At 38.4% G+C, this 26,765-nt stretch overlaps 3 protein-coding genes and 1 long non-coding RNA gene across 16 annotated transcripts; 1 reads left to right on the top strand and 3 right to left on the bottom strand.

Moving 5' to 3' along the window:
* Window positions 1-257: 257 nt before the first annotated feature.
* Window positions 258-10,817, bottom strand: LOC132180305 (pentatricopeptide repeat-containing protein At3g26630, chloroplastic). 3 transcript variants are annotated; one of them, XM_059593082.1, is made up of 3 exons: window positions 10,474-10,817; window positions 2,288-2,366; window positions 258-2,178 (listed from the first exon to the last, which is right to left on the bottom strand). In XM_059593082.1, exon 3 carries the CDS (start codon window positions 2,077-2,079, stop codon window positions 646-648), a length of 1,434 nt encoding a protein of 477 aa, XP_059449065.1. In that variant the 5' UTR covers window positions 2,080-2,178; window positions 2,288-2,366; window positions 10,474-10,817; the 3' UTR covers window positions 258-645. The 3 variants fall into 3 exon arrangements, with proteins under 3 accessions (XP_059449065.1, XP_059449066.1, XP_059449068.1); XM_059593083.1 differs by having other exon boundaries at window positions 258-2,372; XM_059593085.1 differs by lacking the exon at window positions 2,288-2,366.
* A 181-nt stretch (window positions 10,818-10,998) lies between these two features.
* On the top strand, window positions 10,999-13,055 carry LOC132180306 (WD repeat-containing protein LWD1). The gene has a single exon (XM_059593086.1). It carries the CDS (start codon window positions 11,115-11,117, stop codon window positions 12,150-12,152), a length of 1,038 nt encoding a protein of 345 aa, XP_059449069.1. The 5' UTR covers window positions 10,999-11,114; the 3' UTR covers window positions 12,153-13,055.
* Window positions 13,056-15,616: 2,561 nt separating this feature from the next.
* On the bottom strand, window positions 15,617-16,083 carry LOC132180303 (uncharacterized). Its single transcript, XR_009440121.1, has 3 exons — window positions 16,032-16,083; window positions 15,802-15,880; window positions 15,617-15,722 (listed from the first exon to the last, which is right to left on the bottom strand). It is a non-coding gene; the product is annotated as an uncharacterized LOC132180303 (long non-coding RNA).
* Window positions 16,084-18,303: 2,220 nt separating this feature from the next.
* Window positions 18,304-26,128, bottom strand: LOC132181443 (OVARIAN TUMOR DOMAIN-containing deubiquitinating enzyme 12). 11 transcript variants are annotated; one of them, XM_059594664.1, is made up of 11 exons: window positions 25,775-26,128; window positions 25,570-25,627; window positions 24,357-24,536; window positions 23,838-23,911; window positions 21,509-21,563; window positions 21,360-21,434; window positions 20,162-20,235; window positions 19,961-20,009; window positions 19,661-19,745; window positions 18,633-18,689; window positions 18,304-18,513 (listed from the first exon to the last, which is right to left on the bottom strand). In XM_059594664.1, exons 3-11 carry the CDS (start codon window positions 24,519-24,521, stop codon window positions 18,467-18,469), a joined length of 681 nt encoding a protein of 226 aa, XP_059450647.1. In that variant the 5' UTR covers window positions 24,522-24,536; window positions 25,570-25,627; window positions 25,775-26,128; the 3' UTR covers window positions 18,304-18,466. The 11 variants fall into 11 exon arrangements, with proteins under 11 accessions (XP_059450647.1, XP_059450649.1, XP_059450648.1 ...); XM_059594666.1 differs by having other exon boundaries at window positions 24,357-24,529; XM_059594665.1 differs by lacking the exon at window positions 25,570-25,627 and having other exon boundaries at window positions 24,357-24,529.
* Window positions 26,129-26,765: the final 637 nt, after the last annotated feature.

Here is a 26,765-nt window from a genome sequence, read left to right as displayed (position 1 = left end):
ACTAACAACAACGATAAAGGCACATGGTAGTACGTGGAAGCAGCGGCAAAATCGGATAATTGCTTATCTAACTCCTTTAGTGATTAGCTATTATGGTTTTCTTGTTCTATTTTCCTCCCATACTTAGACGTTCTCTTGTATACTAGGGTTGCACCCCCTCTAAGCTTTCTGATATATTCAACATTACTTATTAAAAGATAAAATAAAGAAGAAACAACAAAAGCAAAGAAAGAGAAAAAAGACGACAAATTTTGAAGTGATTCAACCTTAGAGGCCTACGTCCACCAATGTGAAGTGCCCTTAGGGCTACATCTTTATTGTATTCAACTTAATGAAATTGTTTTACAATGTATAGTATTTATAGAGAAGCTAAAGTGTTGTAAATGAGGCAAAGTAGGCTAAATAAGGTAAGAAATTTATGATAGGCCTACAAGGAAACAAAATCAAGGCTCAAAAGATGAACGATAGCCTAACATTAAAAGTATTCTAATATGGAAGAAAGTATAACATTGTAAATTCTCCTCTTTCGTTTTACCAAGGAAGAAATTCACGTTTCTCATCGTCATCTTTATTATCATGATTTTATTCATTTTGGCATCTTGGCATGAAGCTCGGCCTTTTTGTAAACAGAAACAATTTATTTGTCTAGGCACAAGGACTCCCACTTGAAAATCCGAAGCCCACGTATAGGGGTGGAGGGACTGTATCCCAATATTCCAACTTCCCAGCATGCCTCTGAATTTTTTTTTCCATATTAGCAATACCATAGACCTCACTTTCCCGCAACAATGCAGACAGTATATTGTCCTTTGGCTCCGCTGGCATGGTGTTTACTAATTCGCACACCTCATCTAACATATCAGCTCGTCTATATAGTTCAATCATACACGTTAAATGTTCTAGAACAGGCGTGATACCATAGTGCTCAACCATAAATTTGAAGTATCTCTGAGCCTCTTCCAGGTTATCTGTTTGTACACAAGCACATAGAACACCTACAAAAGTGATAGCATCTGGCCATACATTCGCCCTCTCCATCTCTGCAAAAAGACCAATGGCTTCGTGTCCACACCCATGCACACCCAAGCTAGCGATCATAGAATTCCAAGTAACCACACTCTTGATTTGCATCTCATCAAACACCCTCCTTGCATCCTCTAAACTACCACATTTGCTATACATGTCGATAAGTGCAGTCCCAAGGAAAATCCCAAGTTTGAACCCATTCTTGAGAGCAAAGTCATGAATCCATCTACCCATCTTAAGGCTCCCGATCTCAGTGCAAGCTTTCAACAAGCTAATCAGTGTAAATTCGTTGGGCCTCACATTATCAAGCTGCATTCTCCGGAATAGTTCAAATGCTTCTTCAGGTCGATTTCTAACATACCCGTTAATCATTGCTGTCCATGAAACAACATTTTTTGTCGGCATTTGCTCAAAAAGTCCTCGAGCAGCATTTACTTCACCACACGCGACAAGTCCAGAAACCATGGTTGTCCATGAAACCACATTGCGAACACGCATTTTTTCAAAAATCTTACACCCATATTCCACATTTCCGCACTTGAAGTAAAGATCCATCAAAGTGTTTAGCACAAACATGTCTCCTAAACTACCGGTTTTGATAGCTAGCCCATGAATCTCTTTTCCTGGACCAATTACGGAAGAAGCACTGCAAGCTTTGATAACGAATGGAAAGGTGAACTTATCGGGTGGAAAGCCTTGGGATATCATAAGGTTAAACAGAAGAAGAGCTTGTTCTGAGCAGCCATTGATGGTATAGGCTCTAATCATTAAGTTCCAAGTAAAAGTGAGAGGACCCTTAATTTGATGGAATAAAAGAGTGGCATAGTCCATTTTTCTGTAAGAAGAGCAAAGGTGAAGCAGCCTCCTAGTAAGTAATTGATCTTGAGATAGTCCATGGCGAACTATCTTTGCATGGATTTGCTTGAGCTGTTTGAAAGTGGTGCACTTTTGGAGGGAGATGTGAGCTTCCTGCGAACCAAACTGTATTCTAGAGCTTGGGAGTGGGTTTCTATTGGGTAGAGCATCAGAAGTGCATGAAAGGCATGCAACCATTATACCCAAGTTCGATCAAGCTGAGCTAGCGTGTTCTGCAACAACTGACCAAAAGTATTGCCAATTTGAGACAAGAAACAGTAATTTGTGCTTTGGGCTCTGCAAAATGAAATCCCCCAAATGTTACAATAGAAAAATGGTAGACCACTAGATTGAAAAACAAGAAACTTTTTAAGTTGCAACAAGGTGTGATGTTAGGAAAAGCCACCACAACATAATACAGCACGCAGCCAAACTAATTTCAATTCTTTTCGCTCTTTGTGCAATCTCTGAACCCAACCCAACACCTGCATCTAAAAAGAAAAATATTACGCAAAGGGAAAGCGGCTTTTAAAGCAACCAACAACCTTCCTATAACAAAAGGTTTAATTGTTAGCCCAAATAAAATTTGCCATGAAAACAGCAAGAACCACGCCGGCTGTGCTCAAATAATAATATCTAAGAGATCAATGTGTCAATAAGAAGACATGATGAATATAGCGGATGTATGATTTATGAGAATCTTTTTCCAACAAAATAAAATACATTGGTCACATATACACACAAGGAAATGCTTCCTCGCTCTCTCTCTCTCTCTCTCTCTCTCTGGGCTCCTACTATACCATCTTTCCTTTTTGGATAGATTTTTCTAAGACATTGTCTTCTCTAGTGCTTCCACCCATTATGTCCTTTCTTCCTCTCTTCTCCATGGATGCTACTCATCCTGATGTCCAAGACCTGATTTCTCAAATAGAAGCTTTAGGCTGGGATGACCCATCTCAGTTGGACTCCTTGCCTATGGAATTCCCAAATATTGGTAAGCTTCTAGCCGTCAAAACTCTTATTGGTGCTTCTAGCAATCAAAACACTTAACACCCAATCTGTTAAGAGCTACCCTCACCAAAGCTTGGGATTTTGTTGAGCCTCTGGTTATTGAGGTTCTAGAGCCAAACAAATATCTTTTTTTCTCTCCCTCAATGTTCCCACCTAGACCGTATTTTGCTCCAAGGACCGTGGAATATCAGAGGCTCCCTTTTAATACTCAAGCCTTAAGTCCCCTGATCTCACCATTGATGAAGTGGATCTTCACTTATGCCCTTTTTGGATTCAAGTTCATGGTTTGCCCTTGCAAAATATGATACATAGAAATGAAATTCGTATTGGGAAAGCCTTGGGAAATATGATGGAAGTTGAAAATGGTAGTGCTTCTGGTCTTATGTGCCGTTGTCGCCTTTGGATTCGGGAGGAGCTTGACACCCGGAAACGACTTGTCCCAGGTTTTCATCCTCCTTGGCCTGGAAGAAACTCTACTAGGATACAATTCAAATATGAGAGATTTGTGGATTATTGCATGCTTTGTGAGCTTATAGGTCACAAACAAAATCCATGCCCAGCTCCTCCTATTCCTTTTGACTCCAGAGAAGAATGACATCTCTCTCAAAGGCACTAAGTTTGCTAGTCCAAGGTCTTCTCTGGTAGGTTAGGAGGAATCAACCGGCTCCGGTATTTCATCTGAAGGCCCGGTGAAACTCCTGATTGAAGCTGTCGACACCATTTATGGAGCTGAGTTAACCCAACTACAAGTCGTCCCTCGTCAAAAACAAGATCTGCTTGTCTCACACAAGTTTTTTCTGGACACGTGGAACCCTCTCACAACGCTCCAGCTAGCAGATCTCTCCAAGTGGCACTGCTTCACCAAACCACCTCATCATTTGGTTCAAAGCTGCCACGTTTTCTTCAACAACCCCAGGGACGGAGCCCGAACATATTATGGGCAGGGGCCAAATCTTTTTTTTTTTTTTTTTTTTTAATGTTCGAACAAGGGAGAGGAAGGAGATTCAAACTAGTACCCGCCGCTCCATAAAACACGATCCCTATCTAATTAAGCTATCTATTAGAGACACAAATTATTAAAATATATTAATATTTGAAGAACTTTTTTAAAAAAAAATTATTTCTTTTGATGGTTCTCGTGAACTAAAAAATGCATTATACTATAATTATTAGCCTGGATCAAAAAGGCAAGAAGCAAACCAAAAAACGAAAGGCTAAAAAGGAGATACAAAACGCAAGAAGCAAAACATAAGAGGCAGGAATTAGATAGTGGATGCCAGCTTGTAATCTCAAGCCTTCCCCTGCTGCACGTCAGTCTTGGGAACTGTGCATCACTTGCTTCGGTTGACTAACACCTACTTTAAGTTACACGCCCAATTTGCTCAAGTTAAATGCTTAACCCTTCATCTCCATCATCTACTTTACTACTGGCCACTCTTCTAGGGCATAACCAGGCCCTCTGCTACACGCTCTCTCTCAATCTACCATTTTTATTTTTTTCATGGACACAAATAACCATACTTCACAAAATATACCAAACAAATTGATAATTTTAAGTGTTTTCGGAACTCACTCACCTAAACCCATCTCACTTCCACTCCCACTCGGCCATTCACTCTCGTCTCTCAAACTAGGCCATGGATTTGTTGCAAGTCTCATACTCTTCTTCATCTACCTCCCTATTATGCCCTCACTTCCTCTCTCGCTCCAAAACCTCCTCATTCAAGCCCCCAAAACCCTTCATTCACAACTTCCTCTATACTTCTTCTATACGAGTAATTCTAAAAGTCTCTTGTGTCCCTTTTGAGTCACTTCAAAAATGATGTGGCTATTAAAATCACAATTTGATCAAAATCTAATAATGATCAATCACAAACTCAATGATGATTTTAATAACCACATCATTTTTGGAGGGACTCAAGAGGAATACAAGAAAAACTTGTAACATTACTCTCTTTCACACTGTTACTCCCAAAGCCCCAAAATCACTAGCCCTCGGCTTCGCCTTCTTTGGTAGGGGCCAAAAAATTTTATGAACAAGGCCAATTGGCTAAAAATTATATTTTACCCTATAATTTTTTGTTTTCTAACAAGTTGGGGGATTTTTTTTTTCTAACAAGTTGGGGGGACTTGGCCTATACTGGCCACCCCAGCTCCTTCTCTGCCCTCAACCACGCAATCTTCTAAGAAATCAATCATTCCTTTTGCATGTAGACCAAAGTGACTCTTATGCTTCGAATCAAGCTTCAACCCAAGATTACAATTCTACCCCATTCTCCTTGTTGGACTCAACCATCACCAAAATACAAGATCTTTCGGAGCGGCCCCTAATTGAACACCCAGCCCACTTCCAAGCCCTTCTCTCCATTAGGCCTCTCCTCCCTCACAAGCCCACTCTCCAAATCCCACCCTCCTTTCAGATTAATCCACCCCAATGGCTCTCTCTGGCTTTGCTACCTCCCAAAAAACCCCTCCATCTTCCATTATAATTTTTTACTTTGAAAGTTGGTGGCAAAAATTATAAAGGTCCTTGGCTGTGTTTGGGTGACTTCAATGTGATTCTTGATCAATCTGAAAATCGGGGGGTCGACCTTTTGCTAGCCCCTCTAATGGTGGTTTTAGATCCTTTATAGATAGATTTGGCATTGTCGATCTAGGATTTTCTGGTAATCCTTTTACCTGGCCCAACAATAGGCAGGGTAGTCATCTCATTAAAGAAAGACTTGATAGGGGTTTAGCCTCTGCAGCTGGATCTATTTGTTCCCGTCTTTCTCTATTAGACATCTTCTTCCCCCTGCTTCTAATCATAATCATATTCTCTTAAACACGACCATGTCACTAACCTTTCTCCCTCGTCCTTTCATATTTGAGGAATTCTAGATAAGAGATCCATCTTGTGGTTTGGTTATTGCTGCAACTTGGGACATCTCTATAGTTAGCTTCCCTGCTTTCTCTCTGTCAGGAAAACTCAAGTTCACCATAACAGCTCTAAAGCAATGGAATACTCATCATTTTGGCCACATTCAAAAGAAGATTGATACCTTTCTCATCAAGATTGATTGTGTTCTAAAATCCAGTCCAACTCCTCAATCATTTGCTGAAGAAATTCTTCTCAAACAAGAGCTGGAAGAACTCCTCATTAAGGAAGAAATTCTCTGGAAGAATAAATCCAAAGAACTTTGGCTCACCTGCAAGGATTTAAAATAATAAATTCTTCCATATCTCGACATTAATCAGATAAAGGAGGAATGCAGTGGATTTGCTCAAAGTCTCCTCTTGGGGTTGGATCTCTAATAGGCCTGCTATTGGCAGTTCTTTTGTAACTTAATCTTTTTGATAACTCTGTTTCTCCAAAAGAAAATGAATCTCTTTGTTACATCCCTACAAAAAAAAGGAGATCTTTCAAGCACTGACCAGCCTTGGGTCTACAAAAGCTCCAAGTTCTAATGGGTTCACTGCCCTCTTTTACAAGTATTGGAACACAGTTAAGAATGTGGTTTTTTGTTATAGTTTGTATGAACGGTTTATACAAAAAAGGCGGAGGCTATTATATTATTCAACTTAACTTTAACCTAATACAAGCATCCTATCATATAGGATTCAGGAAATACCATAAAGACTAAACTATCCCCAAAACCCTAATGACTCAAACCCTAACTCTTCTAACACTCCCCCTCAAGCTGGATCATATAAATCATATGAATCCAGCTTGGAAGATACAAGCAAACAAAAAATAACTAAAAAAACATACTCTAACACTCCCTCTTAAGCTGAAACAGCTTGGAGCACAGAATACAAAGACTCGTACTAATAACAAGATAATGTAATAAAACTCCAACGCCGATCGAAAACTCGTCGGAAACTACAACAACCAAGCTTTGATCGGATCTCGCTACAAAACACCAAAGCCGGTCAGATACAACAATCACTTAATCGGGTCTCGCCGTAAAACACCAAGGCCAGTTGGATACATCGATCACTAACAACCAACAACCACATTTCACATGAACAACCAACGAGTTTTGCCGCAAAACAACTACTGGAAAAAAATAATAATAATAAAATAAATACTTTGTCGGAGCTTTGCCAGAGACACGCCAGAGCTTCAAAACTGGCCGGAGACGGGCAGACCACATCGGCAGAACCAAAAACAGAAGCAAAACACTGAAAACATAACAAAAACAATTACTGTAGGCTCGCCAGAGCTTCACCGGAGTTTTGCCAGAGAAGATAGAACATTCCGGCCACTCCAAAAAACAGCAACTATAGTACCAAATGACGACCACAAAGCAACTTTTCAAGAACACAAACATCCACGCCGGCAACTTGTTCTTTTTTTTTTTTTTTCTTTTTTTTTTTTCGATGGCCACTGCACCACGCCAGCCAACACACCCAAAAGCCGTCAGTGGCCAACGCACAAAGAAGCCATGACTGATGACAACAAAAAAAATTTTCCTTCAAAAAACAACCATGGACAGCAACATATTTCAGGCATTGCCCGTGTGGGCATTATGCCCACATGGGCAGCCACCAGAACAATACTCAATAAAAAATAGAACAAGAGCAGAAAACAACTACTACAAACAAAGGGCTAGTGATTCAAACCCTAAGGCTCTGATACCATGTTATAGTTTGTATGAACGGTTTCCATACAAAAAGCGGAGGCTATTATATTATTCGACTTAACTTTAACCTAATACAAGCATCCTATTATATAGGATTAGGGAAATACCATAAAGACTAAACTACCCCCAAAACCTTAATGACTCAAACCCAAACTCTTCTAACATTTTTCATAGTATTTGGGATTTTTTCAAGAAAAATCATCTGTTGAAAGAACAAAATAACACTTTCATTGCTCTAGTTCCAAAGCAAATGGGTCCTTTTTTCTGTCAACCATTTCAGACCCATTAATCTTTGTAACATCATTTAAAAGATCATCTCCAAAATACTTGCTAACAGATTCAAATCCCTGCTCCAACATTTTATATCTACCTTCCAATCTGTTTTTGTTCCCTCTAGAAATATCCAAGACAACTCTATTCTAGCTCACGAGCTTCTCAACTCCCTTAGGTTAAAAAAAAAGAGAAGGGAGAGGAGGACCTATGGCTATCCTATCAAGATAGATATGGAAAAAGCTTCGGGGTTCCACCCCATCTGGACCAACTGGGTCCCTATCTGTATTACCTCCATTTTGATTAATGATAGCCCTTTTGGTCTCTTCACCTCAGCTCAGGGATTACGACAAGGGGATCATTTGTCTCCCTTCTCTTTATCGTAGGCACTGAAGTCCTCTCACAGCTTTTTCAAAGGGAAGAATTCTTGGTCTTCTAAAGGGAATCAAAATAGCAAGAAACTGCACTCCCATAACCCATCTTCTTTTTGCAGATGATCTCATAATTTTTGCTAAAGCAACTTCTTCAGATGCAGCCTCTATCAAATCTTGTCTAGATTCCCATTGCAGCTAGTCTAGACAAGCCAAACACTTCCAAATCTTCCATTCATTTTAACAAAAATACTACCCCTCCCACTGTTAATAGCATCCAGACCATAATCCCTTTCAAGATCACTCCAAATTCCAAATACGTCGGACTCCCCATCCTTTTTGGCAAATCGAGAAAGGCAAGCTTTTAAAGACGTTTTGGACAAGGTCTTAAGCAAAGTAGAAGGTTGGAGGGCCAAAACCCTATCTTAAGCTGGAAGGACTGTTCTCATCAAATCTGTGGCTGCTGCAATTCCCTCCTATGCAATGAGTACTTTCCTGCTCCTTGCCTCCATCAACTGCACTCTTGAAAAGATTTTCAAAGATTTCTGGTGGGGTTTTCCTAAAGGGAAAACCAGGAATTTATCTCTAAAGTCATGGAGTTCCATGTGTATCCCCCGCGAGCAAGGTGGTCTTGGGTTTAGGCTTGTGAAGAACGTGAATTTGGCCCTTATAGCCAAGCTTGGCTGGAAAGATCCCTGAAATCTTGATTGTCTTTGGATAAAACAGCTTCACGCTAAATATATCAGGTAGGGAAATCTCCTCTCCTCTCTCTCTCCCTCCCCCCTCTCCATATTCTACTTCTTGGTTATGGAATGGTATTTTGCAAGCTACTTCTCTTCTTGCAGTTGGTGCACGTCATCAAGCTAGCTTCTCCTCAAATCTTCCAATCTGGACTACCTCTTAGATTCCCATCATTCCCTCTTCCAAACCATCCCCTAGATTCCCCAGAAATAACAACTTTCACTCTCTTTGCATTTCTGGGCTGGTTAACCACTTAACTCTTCAATGGAATTCTTCCATCATCAGCTCTATTTTTTATTCTACCTCGGCTAGTGAGATACTTAAAATCCATATCTCAGGCAACTATCATAATTCTTATATTTGGACTCCTTTTCTTTCGGGAAGGTTCACCACAAATTCGGCATATCTTTCTCTCATATCCAACCAGTCCTTGCCATCTTCCTCTCCTCTTCCCAGCTTCTTCTGGAAAGGCATTTGGAAATTAAATTTGAGTGATAGACTCAAGCTCTTCTTGTGGAATATTGTCCACACTAAATCTAGAATTTTCTCTATATCCCACTTGTCCACTGTTGATGCTTTATGCCCTCTGTGCAAAGTTGCAACTGACTCTCTTCAACACTATTCTTTAATTGCCTCTTTGCCAGAGTAGTTTGGAGAAATTCCTTTTGGCCTCTTGACTCCATTGCCCTAAATTTCTCCAATATGGTCGATTGGATAAATCTTATACTCTTCCGGGGAAATTCTCTTGGTATTCCTCTTGGAGACCATCATATATTTCAAATTTTCGATGTTGTTGCATTTGAACTTCTCTGGTTTTATAGAAACAAAGCCCATCATGAAGGCATCACTCATGATGCCCTGAGCATATCCAAGAGTATTAATAAAGTCACACTAGAACATCATGCTGCCTTAAAATTTAAGATTAACCCTCCAGTGGAAAAATGGCTTCCCCCATCTCAGGAATGGTTTAAAATTAATTTTGATACAACAATTCGGGATAATTTCTCAGCTCAAGCTGTGGTCTGCTGCAACTATGAAGGTAAAATCATTCACATGGTTTTTCAAATCGGCTCTTCCTGTCATCAAAATTTTGGTGAGGCCTTAGCAACTCTCTTAGCTGCATCCTTAGCAGCTTCTCTCAATCTTGGAAATTTCATTCTTGAAGGTGACTCAAAGATTGTTATTCTGGAACTTCAAGACTCCAATATTATCCAAAACCGGAGGAAAATGGATATTATATAGGATACAATCGACTTTATCCCAGCATCTTTTCATTGAAAAGTTAGAAAAGTCAAACATAAGTGTGCTATTTTGCGCCTACTATGCGGCACAATGTGCCGCAGCCAGAAATTTCTATAGCTGCATTCTCATATCCCCTCCCCTGTCTCTTCTATACAAATTGTAAGTACTAAACACCCACCTCGTGGTAGCCGTTTAGATTGGTTTGTTTTTGTTCTTATGTACTTTAAAAAAAAATTAAAAAAAATTAATAATACATCCGTCACAATGAGCTAATTAATGGAAAGACAAATAAGGAAAAGAAAATAGAGGAAAAGAAGAAGGAGGGAATTTACCTCTTGCCTTCTTCTCTTGACGCTACCGGCCAACCAGTAGGGCTGAAGAGAGTGAGTGACAAGGAAGAGAAGAGAAGTAACTGGAGGGTGAGCTGGAGGGGGATGGGATTGTGAGAAAATTTCAAGCCCCAGAGTCGTGTGTTCCTTTTCTTCCTCAAATTGCTTATCCAGAGGAGGAGAAAGAAATTTAAAAAATAAAAAACAAAAAGGCTTTGTTTAAGTGTATAGTTTTTTTCCTGCTGCGGGACTCCCGAAACGGGCAAGATCATAGCTACAGTGGAGAGCGTTCTTCCTAATCCCAGAGAAAAATTGGAAAAGAGAAGAGGAATTAGGAGTTAAATTAGGAAAATTTTATCCATCTGCCTTCTCTGTTTTTGGTTTGGATCGGAGGATATCATTTGCGAAAGTGTGTGTGGCCGTGGATGGGCCGAATGGACGGCCCAGATGTAACCGGCCAATCCGGTACACAGTAGAGAGTAGACTAGAGAGTAGCTAGTAGAATATACCCTCACACATTCACGCACCAGCCAGGCCTCAGGAGCGAGACCACCAATTCATTGGTTCCATCTTCCGCCCCATCTCCACCGCTGTAATTCTCCCAGGGTATTTTGACAACAATTGAAATTTCAGTCAAGAGGAGTATGGGGGCGAGTAGCGATCCGACTCAGGATGGTTCGGACGAGCAGCAGAAGCGGTCTGAGATATACACTTACGAGGCACCCTGGCACATCTATGCCATGAACTGGAGCGTCCGCCGCGATAAGAAGTACCGGCTGGCCATAGCCAGCCTCCTGGAGCAGTACCCGAACCGTGTGGAGATCGTTCAGCTGGACGATTCCAACGGCGAGATCCGCTCCGACCCAAACCTCTCCTTCGAGCACCCCTACCCTCCCACCAAGACCATCTTCATCCCTGACAAGGAGTGCCAGAAGCCCGACCTCCTCGCCACCTCCAGTGACTTCCTCCGCGTCTGGCGGATCTCGGACGACCACCGCGTCGAGCTCAAGAGCCTCCTCAACGGCAACAAGAACAGCGACTTCTGTGGGCCCCTCACCTCCTTCGACTGGAACGAGGCCGAGCCCAAGCGCATCGGCACCTCCAGCATCGACACCACCTGCACCATCTGGGACATCGAGCGCGAGATCGTCGATACCCAGCTTATTGCCCACGACAAGGAGGTCTATGACATCGCATGGGGCGGCGTAGGCGTCTTCGCCTCCGTCTCCGCTGACGGCTCGGTTCGTGTCTTCGATCTCCGTGACAAGGAGCACTCCACTATCATCTACGAGAGCTCCGAGCCCGACACCCCCTTGGTCCGCCTCGGCTGGAACAAGCAGGATCCCAGATATATGGCCACCATTATCACGGACAGCGCCAAGGTCGTCGTCCTCGACATCCGCTACCCAACGCTACCCGTCGTCGAATTGCAGAGGCATCAGGCCTCCGTTAATGCCATTGCCTGGGCTCCCCACAGTTCCTGCCACATCTGTACGGCCGGCGACGATTTCCAGGCCTTGATTTGGGACTTGTCCTCCATGGGCCAACCTGTCGAGGGCGGCTTGGATCCCATTCTCGCGTATACGGCCGGGGCAGAGATCGAGCAGCTGCAATGGTCCTCGTCCCAGCCAGACTGGGTTGCCATTGCTTTCTCCACCAAGCTTCAGATACTTAGGGTATGATGTGTACTCGTTTTTTTTTTTTTTCTTTTTTTTTTTAACTTACCACCATGTCCATCACCATGACATAGCGAGGTTGAGTTTGCGATAAGAACGTTCTATGCCTTGCCTTCAGCTGTCTGTTCGTCCTTTGGATTCAAATCCAATGATTATAGTAGTTTTCCTATTACGCCGCTCTGCATGATGTTTCTGTATTGCTCAGAGCTAGCAAGTCCTTTTTTGGATGTTGATGCTAATTTTGGATGCAATCTTAGGACTTTAAGGACATATAAGTTTTGCGATGCAATATGGTCAAGGATCAACTCGTTTGCTTCCTCTTGGGTGTCTACCCTTCAAATTCCAAAACGTTTGCTTTCTCTAGTATTCTGTGACACTATTGAGATGTTATTGGAAAGGATGAGCAGCCGGAGAAGTCTCTTGTATTGGGTTGATTGTATGCATTTGAAAAGGAATGTAATTTTCCAAAAACTTCGAGGTAGCACGCATTAGCCGACTATAATAGATTCATTTCTCATATGAAGTGGAGATCCCTGATACAGCCTAAGGGCAATGTAAGAACAAGTCGGACCCAGAAAGGGACCTGATCATGAATAAAAAGAATATTTGATGCCATTAATGGTGATCAACTTGCTGACAGGGAATGTCATCACTGTTAGGGCAAAAAGGCAAAGAAGGCTGAACACAGTTTTTACCTAAGTCATTGTGTTCAGCACCTATAACATCGCCCTTCAACCTTCGTTCTTGTCTGGGGTGGCTTGCAGCTCAGTGATCTAATAAGTACTTCTAAATTGGGACCTAAATGTAATCTTACTTCCTTGTGATTGCTGATGGAAGTATTTCTTCAAGATTGCTGGCCTCTTGAATATATAAAGGAACGTGGGGGATATGTTCCTTCCTCTTTCTGAACTCGCCTCTCTTTATATAAAATTTTGATGTCTGCCATGTTCATCCCTAATACATGTCACATTCAACCATCACTTGCCTTGCAAAACACGCTGTCTTTGAGTGATTTTTGTTTTTTTTGTCAACTATTTATTGAACTGATGAATCAGAAACTGGACGCCAGGATTTAATGGGTGATATGGTTCTCACATGAGGACTGGTTTTATCATTCTCTTCCGTCAATACAAAATTGGTAGAGTAGTCTTCATAGAATCATAGTATTGGCAACTGCTATGATTGAAGTTGATACAACATCTTGAAATTTACACAATTCCTACCATATTACTTCATCCTTCAAAGCATAGCTAGCTTGACTAGCTGTACAGTGCTGCTGTATCTCTTACCACTTTTCCTACCCTGTTAACTCAGACGTTGGCAACAGAGTATACCCCGTCAACAGCACTACTTTGGTTATCCCCAAGTTCCATGCATCTCCTCAGAAAATTTGAATGTTTCTTAAACTAAAAGATTCACAAAATATTTTTGAATATAATAAATTTATGGCTGATTCATGGATTATTTTAAACTTTTAGAACTTATAAAGCAGAAGAGAAATGTTATTCAGTTGATCCAAATAATAATTTACACTACCACATCATCTCAATTGTATCACGATCTACTAAATAGCATTATTCAAGGCAAAATACTAAAGGAGGGTCATAATTCAAGTTCAAATTCCATTAACAGCCCATCATATGCATGATTCTAGCTTGTGAGCCACGTTGTAACACCATGTTGTGACATGACCCTGGCGGGACTTATGACGCATAAGAAAAAGTGCTAGCTACACCTAGTAAGCAATGTTGGACTTATAAAATCCAATTTCACATATATAGTAAGTAAGCAATGTAAGGCTTAACATCCATAAATGTTTTTATAAAGAAAGCTCCTACTATCAGGTCCATCTTGATAACACTCATTTTGCAGTTTTCAATTACTATGTGATACATCATCAATTTAAGAAAAATGCAAAAAATAAAAGTGAGAACAATCACACCAAATCAAATCAAATAAAAACAAAAAAAAAAACTCGTAGCTAACAAGACCCAAGCCAGACCCACAAGTCTGGCCTGTGGTAAACGCCTCAAGTCTCGCCGGCCATGACCAACATCAACACCCGTTTCTAATGCCTCAAAACTCTTTTTGGATTCAAAACTAAAACCCAAAGGTGAAAGGTTAACCCTTTAGAGATTTTATCACCCTAAAATCTAATGTATTTTGATCCAACTTATTTTTGTGCACTTTTTATGTTTTTACTTATGTGTCGGTTATTGATTGGAGGCTGTAAAAGGGGTGTTATCAGGATGGTCCTGATAAAAAGTTTTCTATTTTATAAATTACGCACTATATAGGCTACTCATCTTCACAATGTGGGGACCCGAGGTGTTATAGATTTTCCCTCTTAAACCCTTACTGTCCTTGTCAAAGCCATGTCATGTAGTGCTCCAATCCCACATGGCCCTTAAGGAGGGAAGTGAGGGAACTTGACATTTGGGCAATAGAAACTTTAAATTTTGCTTGTTTTCAACCGTGTGAGATACGGAATATGGGGGAAATGGGGAGGAACACCAAAAAGTGGAGAATAATAGTCATAACTTGTACCTCTTAAAAAATTACTATTTTCTTCCTAGCTAGGTTCTTCTATATCCCAGGATCGATTAACATGTTTTGAGAAACCCAAATATGTTAAAAGACACTTGGTATTTATTAGAGTTTGTTGAAGGAAATTGTATTCATGCAATAAAAAATAAAAAGAAGGAAATTGATAGCCAAGAATTCATTATAACAAGTGACTAATTTGCATAATTACGTTTCTAGTTATCCTTGAAAGGGAGAAGCAAAACTGGTCATGTAGACTACAAAAAGGACTAGCCAACTTCCCCGGCCTCTTAGCTCTCTCATAATGTGGAGTACTTGTAGACTCCAAAAGAGACTCGCGAACTTTCCTCTTAAAACGAAATCTTCCAACACCTTTGAGCCGCAGCGATGGGTGGTCTCACATCACGTGGCATCCCACGGTATTCTCATCACTGAAATAATCCCCAATTCGTGTTGCTGGTGGCTGAGATATTGGCCTTCCATAGTTGTAGTACTCCTCGCCACAACAAGTTGGTAGGAGAGGAGGAGCCATATGTGAAGGTATTGCATGATAGGGCAAGGTGATCACAGAGGGCCCGACCATGTAATAGCATTGAGTCTGAGTCAGACTCTTAACATTAGCTCTATCATGCAACAAGCTTGGATACTCGATGGCAGTGCAATTCACTTCCGGATGAATTTCATTCTTAATGACTTGGAAACCAGAACTACTTACAGTGCCCTCCATCTCCTTCTGATCCTTCTTTACAGCTATATTCTTGTTTCCATCCCCACCATCTGTGCTCTCTCTAATTTTATCCTTTGAATCTGGGCACTTTGCTTGCTGATCACACCCAGTTTTTGGCTTTCCTTTCTCATTTGTCACTGCCATTTCTGCTTCTTTCTTTTCCTTCCCAGCATTCTGATTCCCATAGCTCCATGTTTCTGGTTGTTTTCCAATTTTCAGAAGCTTCTTGATTAAAATTTGTGGTTCCACATTCCCTAGGACTGTAACTTTGGGCTGCAAAGGGTCGATTTCTGTCTTCAAAACACCTGATAATGTGTTTTTCCATAATTAGCAGGAACAGGGCAGGATAGTGTAAAGAGCAAGAGAAAGTTATTTATTACGTACCCTCAATGCTTTGTAACACCTTTTTAACTTTCTTCTTGCAACCATCACAGCAGTTGACAGAAACCTTTAACTCAACTTTCTGGAATAATAAAGTCAATCCAATTTAATTTCAGACCTTAGAAGTGAGAATTGTGGATGGAAAAAGAAGAGAAAGAAGAAAAAATGAAGAGCATTAGTGACTTAATTTGTAAGAAATATAAAATAGATCATTAATTGTCGTGCGTCAAAACCTGTAAGTCTACTTGCTTTGCCATGTTTCCTGGCTGCACTGTTTTCTGATGGAGATGGAGGTGAAAGGCTTGAATATAGAAGAACCCAGGAAGGAAACAGTAAAATCAAGAAAGTGGAATTAACAGGTGTTTCCGCAATTAATCCTGGGATGGGCAAGCTCCATTTATAAGCACCAAAAAAACATAGAATAACGGACCATGTTTAATGGCCTTTCCTTTTTCTGTATTATAATATAATAATATACATTTGTATCTGTTAATGTTGTTCCAACGCAAAAAGCATTGGAGACAGCTTTCTTCGTAAGCAGAAGAAACACGCAGTACTGGAGCAACAAATCATTCCTAACTTTTTTTCTTTTTTTTTCTTTTGCTCTCTTTGTTAATTGAGGGCTGAGTAATGACAACAAGGATCCCATAATCGGTCTCTTATTTTTCTTTCGCTAGTCCCATATTCGGTCTACCTAGCTAGCTCTGGAGCAACAATCATTCCTTTCTTTAGACTTATTTGTTTATCATCACTAAAGTAATATTCTCATTCATATTCATCCTGCAGTTAATTTGAAGATGGACTGACTGGGATTACAAAAAATCCATGTTTTAGTGAAACCTTTTTTTAAAACGTCACCAATTTAAAAAATGCATGCATCAAAAAATTTTAAAGAGTGTCTATTCTTGTGCACACCTGGCCACTAAGAGCATTAGCAGTTTCTTTTAGATTTTTCTCAAATTTCTAGAATCAAACTACTTTTTTTTTCCATATTCAAATAAATTATACAATAGCTTATTTTATATATATATATATATATATATATATATATATTTTTTATATATATCATTTAAATATTTTTTAAGTTAAATGTTAGGTGAAAGACAGAAGAAAGAGATAGCTATTTAAATATTATTTCAAATAAATGCTAGAAGAAAGAGAAAGCATTTTGTATTAAATAATGCTAACAAAAGTAAAAGTGTTATATCCTAAATTTATAGTGGCACTAAATTGGTTTTTTTGGTATTCCCTTAGTTTAAGGAATACCAAGAAAGTATGTTTCATGTAATTTTTTGGATCGGAATCTCTAGAAATAGTTGGAGAATTGTCCATCAATTTTTTTTGAAATCTTGGCCATTAAATCTCATCTAAGGATTTACAAGCTGCCATGTGTCCCACTAATTAAAAAATAATATTTTATTATTTAAATTGTAAAAATAAAGTATAAAACAAAATAATAATAATAATAATAATAAAATACTCCAAGGGCCGATTGGGAGTGGCCCCGGCCACCCCCAACCGATCCTTTGGGGTGGCTGAAGCCAACCCCATGGCCCCAGGGGGTGGTTCGGCCACCCCCAATCGGCCCTTGGGGGTGGGGTGGCCGACCACCTCATACTTTTTTATTATTATTTTTATTTTGTTTTAAATAATAAAATATTAGTTTTTTAATTAATGGGACGCGTGACAGCTTGTAGACTCTTGAATGAGATTTAACGGCTAGGATTTCAAAAAAAAATTGACAATTCCCCAACTATTGCTAGGGATCCAGATCCTAATTTTTTTAGAAATTTTGTTTGAAAAATGTTAGGGTACTAAATATTTTTCCAAAAAATGAATACTAAGATGATGTGAAACTTATTCATTGGTACCCGTAATATTTTCTTTATTAATTGTTTTGATCATTTCCAATAAAGAAACTCTACTCATGCCTTGGTAAAAGATTTGATGCTTCAAGCATTTCTCATTTATGTTACATTTCTAATAATTATTAATGGATTCTTTCAAGAGTGTAGAGGTCCATGATTATTGATAAGCTTCATTAGTTTTCAGCGTTTTCGCCTTACATCAACCGATCATCACGCTTCTACAAGCTTTGATCTATAGTTGTCACTTTCAAACTTGAAAGAGCCCGTTAATAATCATGGATATGCATTTGGAAAACTAATGAAGGGGGGAAAATAGAGCAGAGGTCCATCTAGTTTAAACCTTTTTATCAAATCAATCTCTAAGAGACTAAGATTTAAAATACATTAAGTCACTCCTTAAGATATGCACCATCACCGAATGTTGTTACCCAGGTCATATCTAATCAAAATTTGACACATGTATTGTCGGCGTACATTTGTTCGAGTCAACATCACCATATTTTTTTCTTTTAAGAGGGAGCTCTCAGGAGGTAGTTAGGCCATCGCACCACAATGGACGATATGCTTCACCTAGAACAACCAATGTTTCTTAATACTCAATATAAATATATTCTACATTTTTTACGGATAAAACAAATCTGAATCCAGTAAAAAAAAAAAAAAAAAAAAAGAAGAAGAAAGACGACAATCAATCTTACAAAAGAATATAAGAATTAAAGATAATATCCAAATATAACAATTTATGATAGTAAATCCCTCAAAATCCTGAATGGTATACCACAATGGACAATCTGCTTCACCTAGAATAACCAGTGTTTCCTCCTAGGCGTTGGCTGAGTTGGAGCATCTGCACAGCAACAAGCAACTTACAAAATTAGCAAAAACTTCAATATTCCTTGACAACTGACAAGCATATAACATTTCAGCTTCATCCCTACATATTGAGGTCTTAAAAGAGAGACATACCTCGAATCTCATACAGCGAATTGTAATGAACCTCGGACCAAAAACTTAACCACAACTCTGCATCATTTTGTTAAAAAAGGGGAAATGTAAGAATGTGAAATTGATAGGAATATTTACATATATTACCATATATCTTATATAAACACGCTGGAGATAAAGGTTTTTCCCTGAACCTTAACATCTTGAGTTTACATGGACACCATCCACCTAATAACAGGTATATTTAAAATCTTTGCCAGAAGTGCAAGTCCATGCTCAGTTCATTCAAATAACGGGCCTGCTACTTTAACCCATGGCCATATTTTCGTTGCTCAAATATCTATAAAGAATAAACTACGGTAATTAACTACCTACTAAAATTGCTTCCAGTAGCATTTTAGAGAAGAAAGTCAGTGATTGAAGTTCTGATTCCAAGAAAATATGACTACACCCTACACATAGAGAGCACTTGGATGGAAATATAAAAAGGTTTTCTTCAACTTGCAATTTCAATGATCCCCATGGCAAAAACTTCAGAAAAAAAAACAATTGCAACAAGAGTTAGACAAGCAGGATTTATTTGGAGAAATTGAGGCAATGTGCTGACCAACAGGTATAGGAATTTTAAATACATTGCACATATAATATACAAAGTTTTAAAGTTAATCAATGATTAAGTGATTAAAGTTTTCCATTTTCAATCAACAAACTTTTAGGCTAAAGAGTAATTTATCATAGTATCAAAGTATGTGATCCTGTGTTTGAACCATGGTTGTACTCTACTTGCAAGTATTTAAAAAGTTAAAATCCCATATGTTGGTCTCATTTCTTATGGGAAGTCTAACCCATACGTGAGGCTCACTTATTGCATGAGAGTTTTAGTCCCACCAATAATAGAGAACATCAAAATAATAGTTAAGTGATTTAATTTAATATTTCTTATCAACTTAAGGTTTTGGAATATCTGATAATTCATTACTTTTATATGCTACAATTTTAACAACCGAACAAAATTGTCATTGGGGATTTTGGTAATCTTCCAGTCTTACCACGTTTAGGTGTCTGGCACTGAGGCATGATTTCAATAAAACAAGTATCTCTAAATGATGTCAACAGGCATATCTTCGCCACAAACTGCGTATAAACAAGCAGCTCTTTAATGCATGCTGATGTTGGAAGTACAAGAAATGACATTGTACATTAACAGTTAACACCACAATATAAAACATAGCCCGAAGGAGATTTATGGCAATTTAGTTGACTCAATAAAGGCATGATGCAACCCTGAAATAGTACTATTAACTAAATCTTCTACAGAAAAGCAACTAGATTAGATAAAAATACCAGACCTTATCAGCTGCTGCTTGTAAGGTAACATGGTCCCCCCACTCACCAGATCTGCATCATTAAGCGCACCAGAAAGTGAAGATAGAAATCTTCTCTACCAGCATTTTTTGCTTACTAATAAACCACAGTATAAATGCATCCATAAATTTAAAGGCTTATTACAGCAAACAATGGAAGAAATGACCTTTAGCAAACTAACATACTTTGCCATTTTCTTGTAATAACGTTTGTACTTCATTGGGACATAGCCTTCATATAAAGCACGGTAGTCTTTGAGCTGCAACAGGAAAAAGTAGTTTAACATAAGCAAAATCAAATTAAGCACTCGTGAGTATTAAGTTCAACAAAAACTAGATTGCTTTCCGCCTCCTCAGACTGATGTGAGGATTCATTACCACTCACATCAAATATTTGTAACTATTTTTACCAACATTCAGAGCACATAGCATTTCCAATTTCAAACCACTGCTTGCCGACTCAAACATATCTCTACAATACTGACTGAAATTTTTGATTTATTCATTTTAGTATTGTTACAATATATTCTAACTTCAGTCCCCCTTTACAAAAGCAATATATTAAAGGTTGAGTGACTTGAACAAATTACTATTCAAAAATGATAAAAGCAAACAGTGTCTTTAGTTCCACGCATTATCAAAGGTCTTCATAATTCTAATCCAAAAGGTTGGAAGTCTTGGAACAGGAAATGTAATCCTATAATCTTGTTTGGGATTTGTTTGTTCTTGGTTGGTGTTCTTTGGATAGATCATTTTGATTCCCAACCTTCTACAAGTCTGTGCTAGAGGTGGTAGTAGTTGCTATTAGCTGATGCCAGTATGATTTGCCATTGTTGGGGGTTAGTGCTCACAGATGGCAGGGGTAATTATAAGTCACAGCAATAGCTGGTGATAAAGGATGACAGTGGTAATAGGGACAGAATGTAGGGAGAGTGAAAAATGGTCATGGTAGTTATGAAAATTCAATGGAGATTGTGGTCATGTATGGTGGTGATGCTTTACTGGAAGGAAATGGGGAAGAAAGGAGGTGGTGCTGCTGAAATCAACAGCAGCAATTTTGGCACTGTTCCAGGATGACAGTAGGGGTGGTGGTACTGGCAGAGATGATAGTAACAGCCTTGGCGGCCACAGTGGCGGCAGAGGAATTAAAATCATTAAAATCAACAACATTATTATAGTGGCAGTAGTAATGAAGGTTCTTTCTTTTATTCAGTTTTTTCATCCTCCCTTCTCCCAAAGTGTTGCCAAGAGTTAATGAAATTAAAGTCTCAACCCATGAAATTGCAGTTCTTCAACTTTCAATCTGCCCCCAATTCTTGAAAAAAGAAAAATCCTCCTCAAACTCTATTCCTCCATCCATTTAGCCACTTCAAATCCATTCTACCTGTTGCACGATTTCTTTCCGAACATGTTTGTGATATTCAGGTGACTTGTAAATCTGGTCTGAAAGTGCACGAAACTGCAATAGAATAGAAAGACAAATAAATGAAAGAAGAAAACATTTGGGCATTACTTCAGCACTATTGCACATACCTGGCAGTTTCCATCGCCTGAGACCTTCACTTCATATAGACCATAGACATTCAGCCTGGGAGAAAGAAATGAGAAGTTGACTAAATACTTAAGCCAAGATTTTAAGCAAAGCATCTCCAAGCGCCTCCATCTCAACAATTTCGGACATAAGCTCAGATACTCCAGATGTTATATCTTCATGTTCACTCAGTTAACAAGAAAGATCTATGACTTAATTTGCATTTCCATATATTGACAATTTCTAGGATGAACTTAATGACTATCCCACCCACACAATAGCATCAAAGCCATCTCCAAAAGTAATGACTATAAGCCTTGGGGCTACAAATTCATGTTCATCAATATTGGAAAAAATAAAAAAGATGTTTACATGCATAACAGAGAGACACATTAGCAGACATTGAGATGCAGAATATTATGATATCAAAACAAAATTTACTTTTCCAAGAAGCAAAAACAAATTCTGTTGAGAATAAACATGCACAAATTAGAGGACAGGAAATAGAGAATTTATAATCTGCCTCAAGATGTAAGATTCTAGAGGTGCATATCAGACTGTATGCCCGTGCATTTATGCAGAACATCAAGAATTTTTCTTAAAATTTGTTACAAGGCAAGCATCAAGAGATAAGCTTGGTGATTCAAATGGTTGATAATCACCATGTCATTGAAACCTAATGATTGAGGGAGTTTGTAATTAGTATAACAAATATGCATAGATTTGGGGAAAAAGTTCACTTCAGATATTGAATCCTACAGATAATTCATAATTGCATAAACTGATACATTTGAACATCTATCGAAAGATAAATTGCTATATGTCTAAAACTAGTTTAAGGATATTTTATGCACCATGAAGTACATGCAAATAGATCTTAGAATTCCATTAAAAAAATATATATCCCCACTGGTTCACACCTTCATTATTCATTCCAAAAGTATCATTCTCCGTTACTTAACTTTTGTCAACCAAAAAGAGGGCTGTCACGCCCCAAATCCCAAACGGGTATGATAACGTCTATCATTACAAAGATCTCTAATGATACAACATAACCAAATCAACTTAACTCTATCTTTGTAACACTCCGGTCTCATATTGAGAAGATGAATAGCCCACATAAAGTAAGTAGTTTATAAAGACCCTCATGAGTGCTAAGTCTCACATTGCTTCCTTACTAGGTGAAACTAGGCTTTATAATTAATTTTATAGAATATTCAAATTGACTAGTTCTTTTGGAGTAATAGCGCAAATGTGACTAACGATTTTTCCTAGGTCGTTACAAATGGTATTAAAGCTAGGTTGTAATGCCATGTAACACTGTCAACACCATATGACGTACCCCTAACAAGGATGTCAAGGGTCTAAGGGGTGAGATTGTAACACCCTAGTCACATATTTGGAAGAAAGGGTGAGATTGTAACACCCTAACCCATATAGGGTTTAGGGTGATTTATAAAAAGACTCATGCGTATTAAGTCTCACATTGCTTACTTATTAGATGAAACAAGGCAAGGCTTTATAATTGATTCTAGGAAAGCTCCAAATTCACTAGTCCATTTGGAGTGATAGCGTAGATGTGGCTATTGCTTTTCCCTAGTTCGTTACAATCTTTCCCTCAATATGCCTTTTCTTTCTACTACATATCAAAGAGAGAATGAGTGATTCTGAAAGGGGTGAATGGGCAATCAGTTAAAGGAAGTTGCATGCTTTTATTTGAGTGTGGGTAGTTTGGAGGAGAGACATATATGAGCTTCAATGTGGCAACAACAGTTTTTTTTTTTTTTTTTTTTTCATTTCTGTTCTAAACTAGGTGTTACAAGGGCAGCTTATAGATCTAGCACATCTTGTTTCCTAATTATCACTTGAGAATTTGAATAGTTCCTATGATCAACTGACGCCATGAGTAAAGATACCAAAAGTCATTTTAGTTCCTTTTTTCAAAAGTACAGGAAAAGACTAAGGAAAGACTAAGGAGCGTATCTATATCGAGCCCAATTTTTGGGAAATTAACTTCTTATATGTTTACTCCAGCCCTTTCTTATTCAAATAATTTAATGCACAAAGACATGCTTGAGTAGTGATCGTATCATATTGTTACTAATTAGCACATGCTTGAGCACCTCAAATAATGTTTAAACACTTAAATGAATGCTCATCTGATGCGCGAGTGCTTGTGTATAAATATTAAATTATCATTTGACTACTGATATATTTTCTAGCATTTATTTCTCAAAAGCAAGAGATTACAAGCTGTTTAATAGTGAAAAACTCAATTACCCCTCAAGAAATCTACATTTTAATTGTAAATGTCAACCATACAAAACATACCTCTGGAGAAGCCGTTGGTGATCCAAACTTGCATCACTTAAGTTGGGGATGTAGGAATTTATGCGCGGGACATGCTGGAATTTCAAGAAATTAATATCATAATAAATTTACAAAAGCATGTTTCTTTCATTGAATAAGAGGTCAATCAAGCAACAAATAGTTAAAGAACTCAAGGGTTTACCATGTAAAATATAATGCATGATAAAATACAATGAATAATTTGTGGGTGATAGATGTATTAGATACAATCAGAGTCATAGGATGAAGGAGGGAGGATTGAGAAAACATTGAATTCCCAATGACAAAGCATAACAGACAAGTCTTCTCCGTCATATGGATTTTTTTTTTATTTTTTTTTTCTCGTGAGGAATAAGCTTTTGAATTCAATACTGAAATAAATTCTAGTTAAATATCCACAAAATAAAACAAGGTATAGTCAAATAAGCTGTTACTGGATGAACTAAAGTAAAAGGCCTACTTTAAAATTCTAACAAGAAAAGGAAATGCAAGCATCCTTACAGGAATAGGCGCCAGGTTGGAAAGGCGTCTAGCAACTGCACCATCTAATTTGGCATACTCTTCAGATAGTATAACAGCAATCATCCGGTCATCCTCAACATCCTGCTGACTGCTCAAGGAAGTTGAGCTAGAACATTCACCCACACTCTGAGTTCCCATCCACATAATGTTTCCTGAAACCTACTACTAACTTCTTCACGTGAAATCAGAGACTAAAATATTCCCCCGCTGCTGATCTGCCGCAGTTAAATGCATAAAAGCATGCTACATATCCTAGATTAGATATCCGTAGTCTTTTTAATCTTTGACAATTCATTTAAATAATATAGTGAAGAGTGCTGCCAGGGAACTACAGCTTTTACCACAAATTCTTAACAAATGGTCTTGTCAATTTAATTAGTTAGCGCATGACTTGTCAACAATGCACTCTTAATCATTTCACAAATTATGGACTGTTACATCAGTTTATAAAGAAATTGAAATAAAAGGTATAGTATCCTAAGCATTTTCCTATATTGAAGTATACAGAGAACAAAACGAATCATCAACAAATAATCAAATACCATATCGGGATGCAAATTACAAACAACAACGCGACAGAGCATCTTTAAGTAGTTTGAAACAATGTGCGGTAATAGTAAGAGTTTTGATAAAGATATTCTCGGCATTTAGTAGGTTGGTACAAAAGATAGAGAAGCCACACCACTGGTAAACCAGTTATCGGTGAGAAATTGATATAATAAATTATGTAGGTGAAGTTAAATACGGTGTTGTTGAACAATGTGTAAATGGAGGACATTTATCGATCATGTGCTTTTTATCTTTTCTTTGGGATAAATAATTAACCATTTGCATGTAATAATAACAAAACAACGAATAGCTAGGAGATATTGAATTCAACAGATCTCGCAAACTTTACATGCGGTTAGATATGGTTGAATAGAACTCAATTAGATATATCTCTAATGCATGATTGAGCTAGTACTAGTTGGATTTAAATAAAGTCGAAAAATTGCAGATTGCCTCAAATAAGAGGATATATAAACACATATATCTGAGGAAGAGTATCCCCAAACCCAACCTAATGATCTTTTTAACTCCAAACTTAGATCAAGCTTAGCAGGGGGGGAGAGGGAGAAGGAGAGAGGCATAGACAGATTAGATAACAAAAAGAAGCAAAAAAAAAAAAAAAATGAAAGTAAAACAAAATTACCTAGTGAAATATGCAAAGGAGAGAAAGAGGAATTTATTCCGAAATCTAATCTGGGTCTCTGTAGTAGTTGCAATCAGAAAGGCAAAGAAGATGAAAATGAAACAAAAGTAATGACCCGCGAATGCAATGGCTAATCTTGAAAAGGTTTCCTTCTGATCATAAATTGACCAATAATAGAGATAGTCAGAACAAGCAAGATACTTACTTTTACACGCACACACGATATCCTATAGCTTGACCTTTTCCGGTGATGCCGTAAGTTGGTTGGCTGGTCGATCAATGTTTCAAAGAGAAGCGGAAGATGTTAATGATGTCACGATGAACAAAGTATCCTCACCAAATCATGAATATTTCCATTTTTCATATCAGGGTCGGGCGTTTGGGGGTTGGTCAGCTTTCACGGTTTCTCGGCTCACGACGCGGCAATCGTAGGCCCACCTCGTATCCTTTCGTTTGGTAATTTGTATGCTGCTCATTTACTTTTCTTTTCTTTTCTTTTCTCTTATTAAAAAAATCATGTGATGTCGCACAGAATGACAGAAGCGTCGGACGGCGGGTTTTTTTCTTTTTCGCAAGTACAATGGGGAGGGAAGGGGCATAGTACATCAAAGTGGAGTGCTACGTAGCATGTTCTATTTACTTTTAAATTTTTTAACTTTTTAATTATGGGGTCTAGTGAGCATGCCACATCAATATCAATAGAGAATGTTGGGAAATAGCATATCTCTCCATCAAATAACAAGCACAAAATATGGGTGGAGTATCCCCAATAAAGCCCCATTACTACTAAAATAATGCAAAAAAAAAAAAAAAAAAAAACATAAATTTTATTGGAAATATGCCATTTAATTGGTTTGGTCAATGAATTTTTACTCACGAGCCAAGAAAGAGGCCACCTGAAATGAAGGGATGGAGGGTGGAACGGTGGCGCGTGGGCGATGGAGAGTAAAGAAATGCATTAGATTTGTCCTCTAAGTTGAGAGACAGGGAGAGAGAGACAGAGAGGGAGGAAAAAAAAAAGAAAGGGAAAATATGAGAGGAAACAAAGAGGAAAGGGTGGGGAAAAGTGCCTCCTCATTCGTTGGCAGTTACAATGAGGAGTCAAAGCCAGCTGAAGGAAATCGCAAGGGAAGGGAGAGATTATAAGCTCTCTAAAAGTCTCCGACGCCGCTGAGAGATATTTTTGTTTGCATCGT

Source organism: Corylus avellana, chromosome ca5 (genome assembly GCF_901000735.1).
Source record: "Corylus avellana chromosome ca5, CavTom2PMs-1.0".
NCBI lineage: Eukaryota > Viridiplantae > Streptophyta > Magnoliopsida > Fagales > Betulaceae > Corylus > Corylus avellana.
Note: the sequence above shows the minus strand (reverse complement) of the source record. Positions and strands in the feature narration are given on the sequence as shown.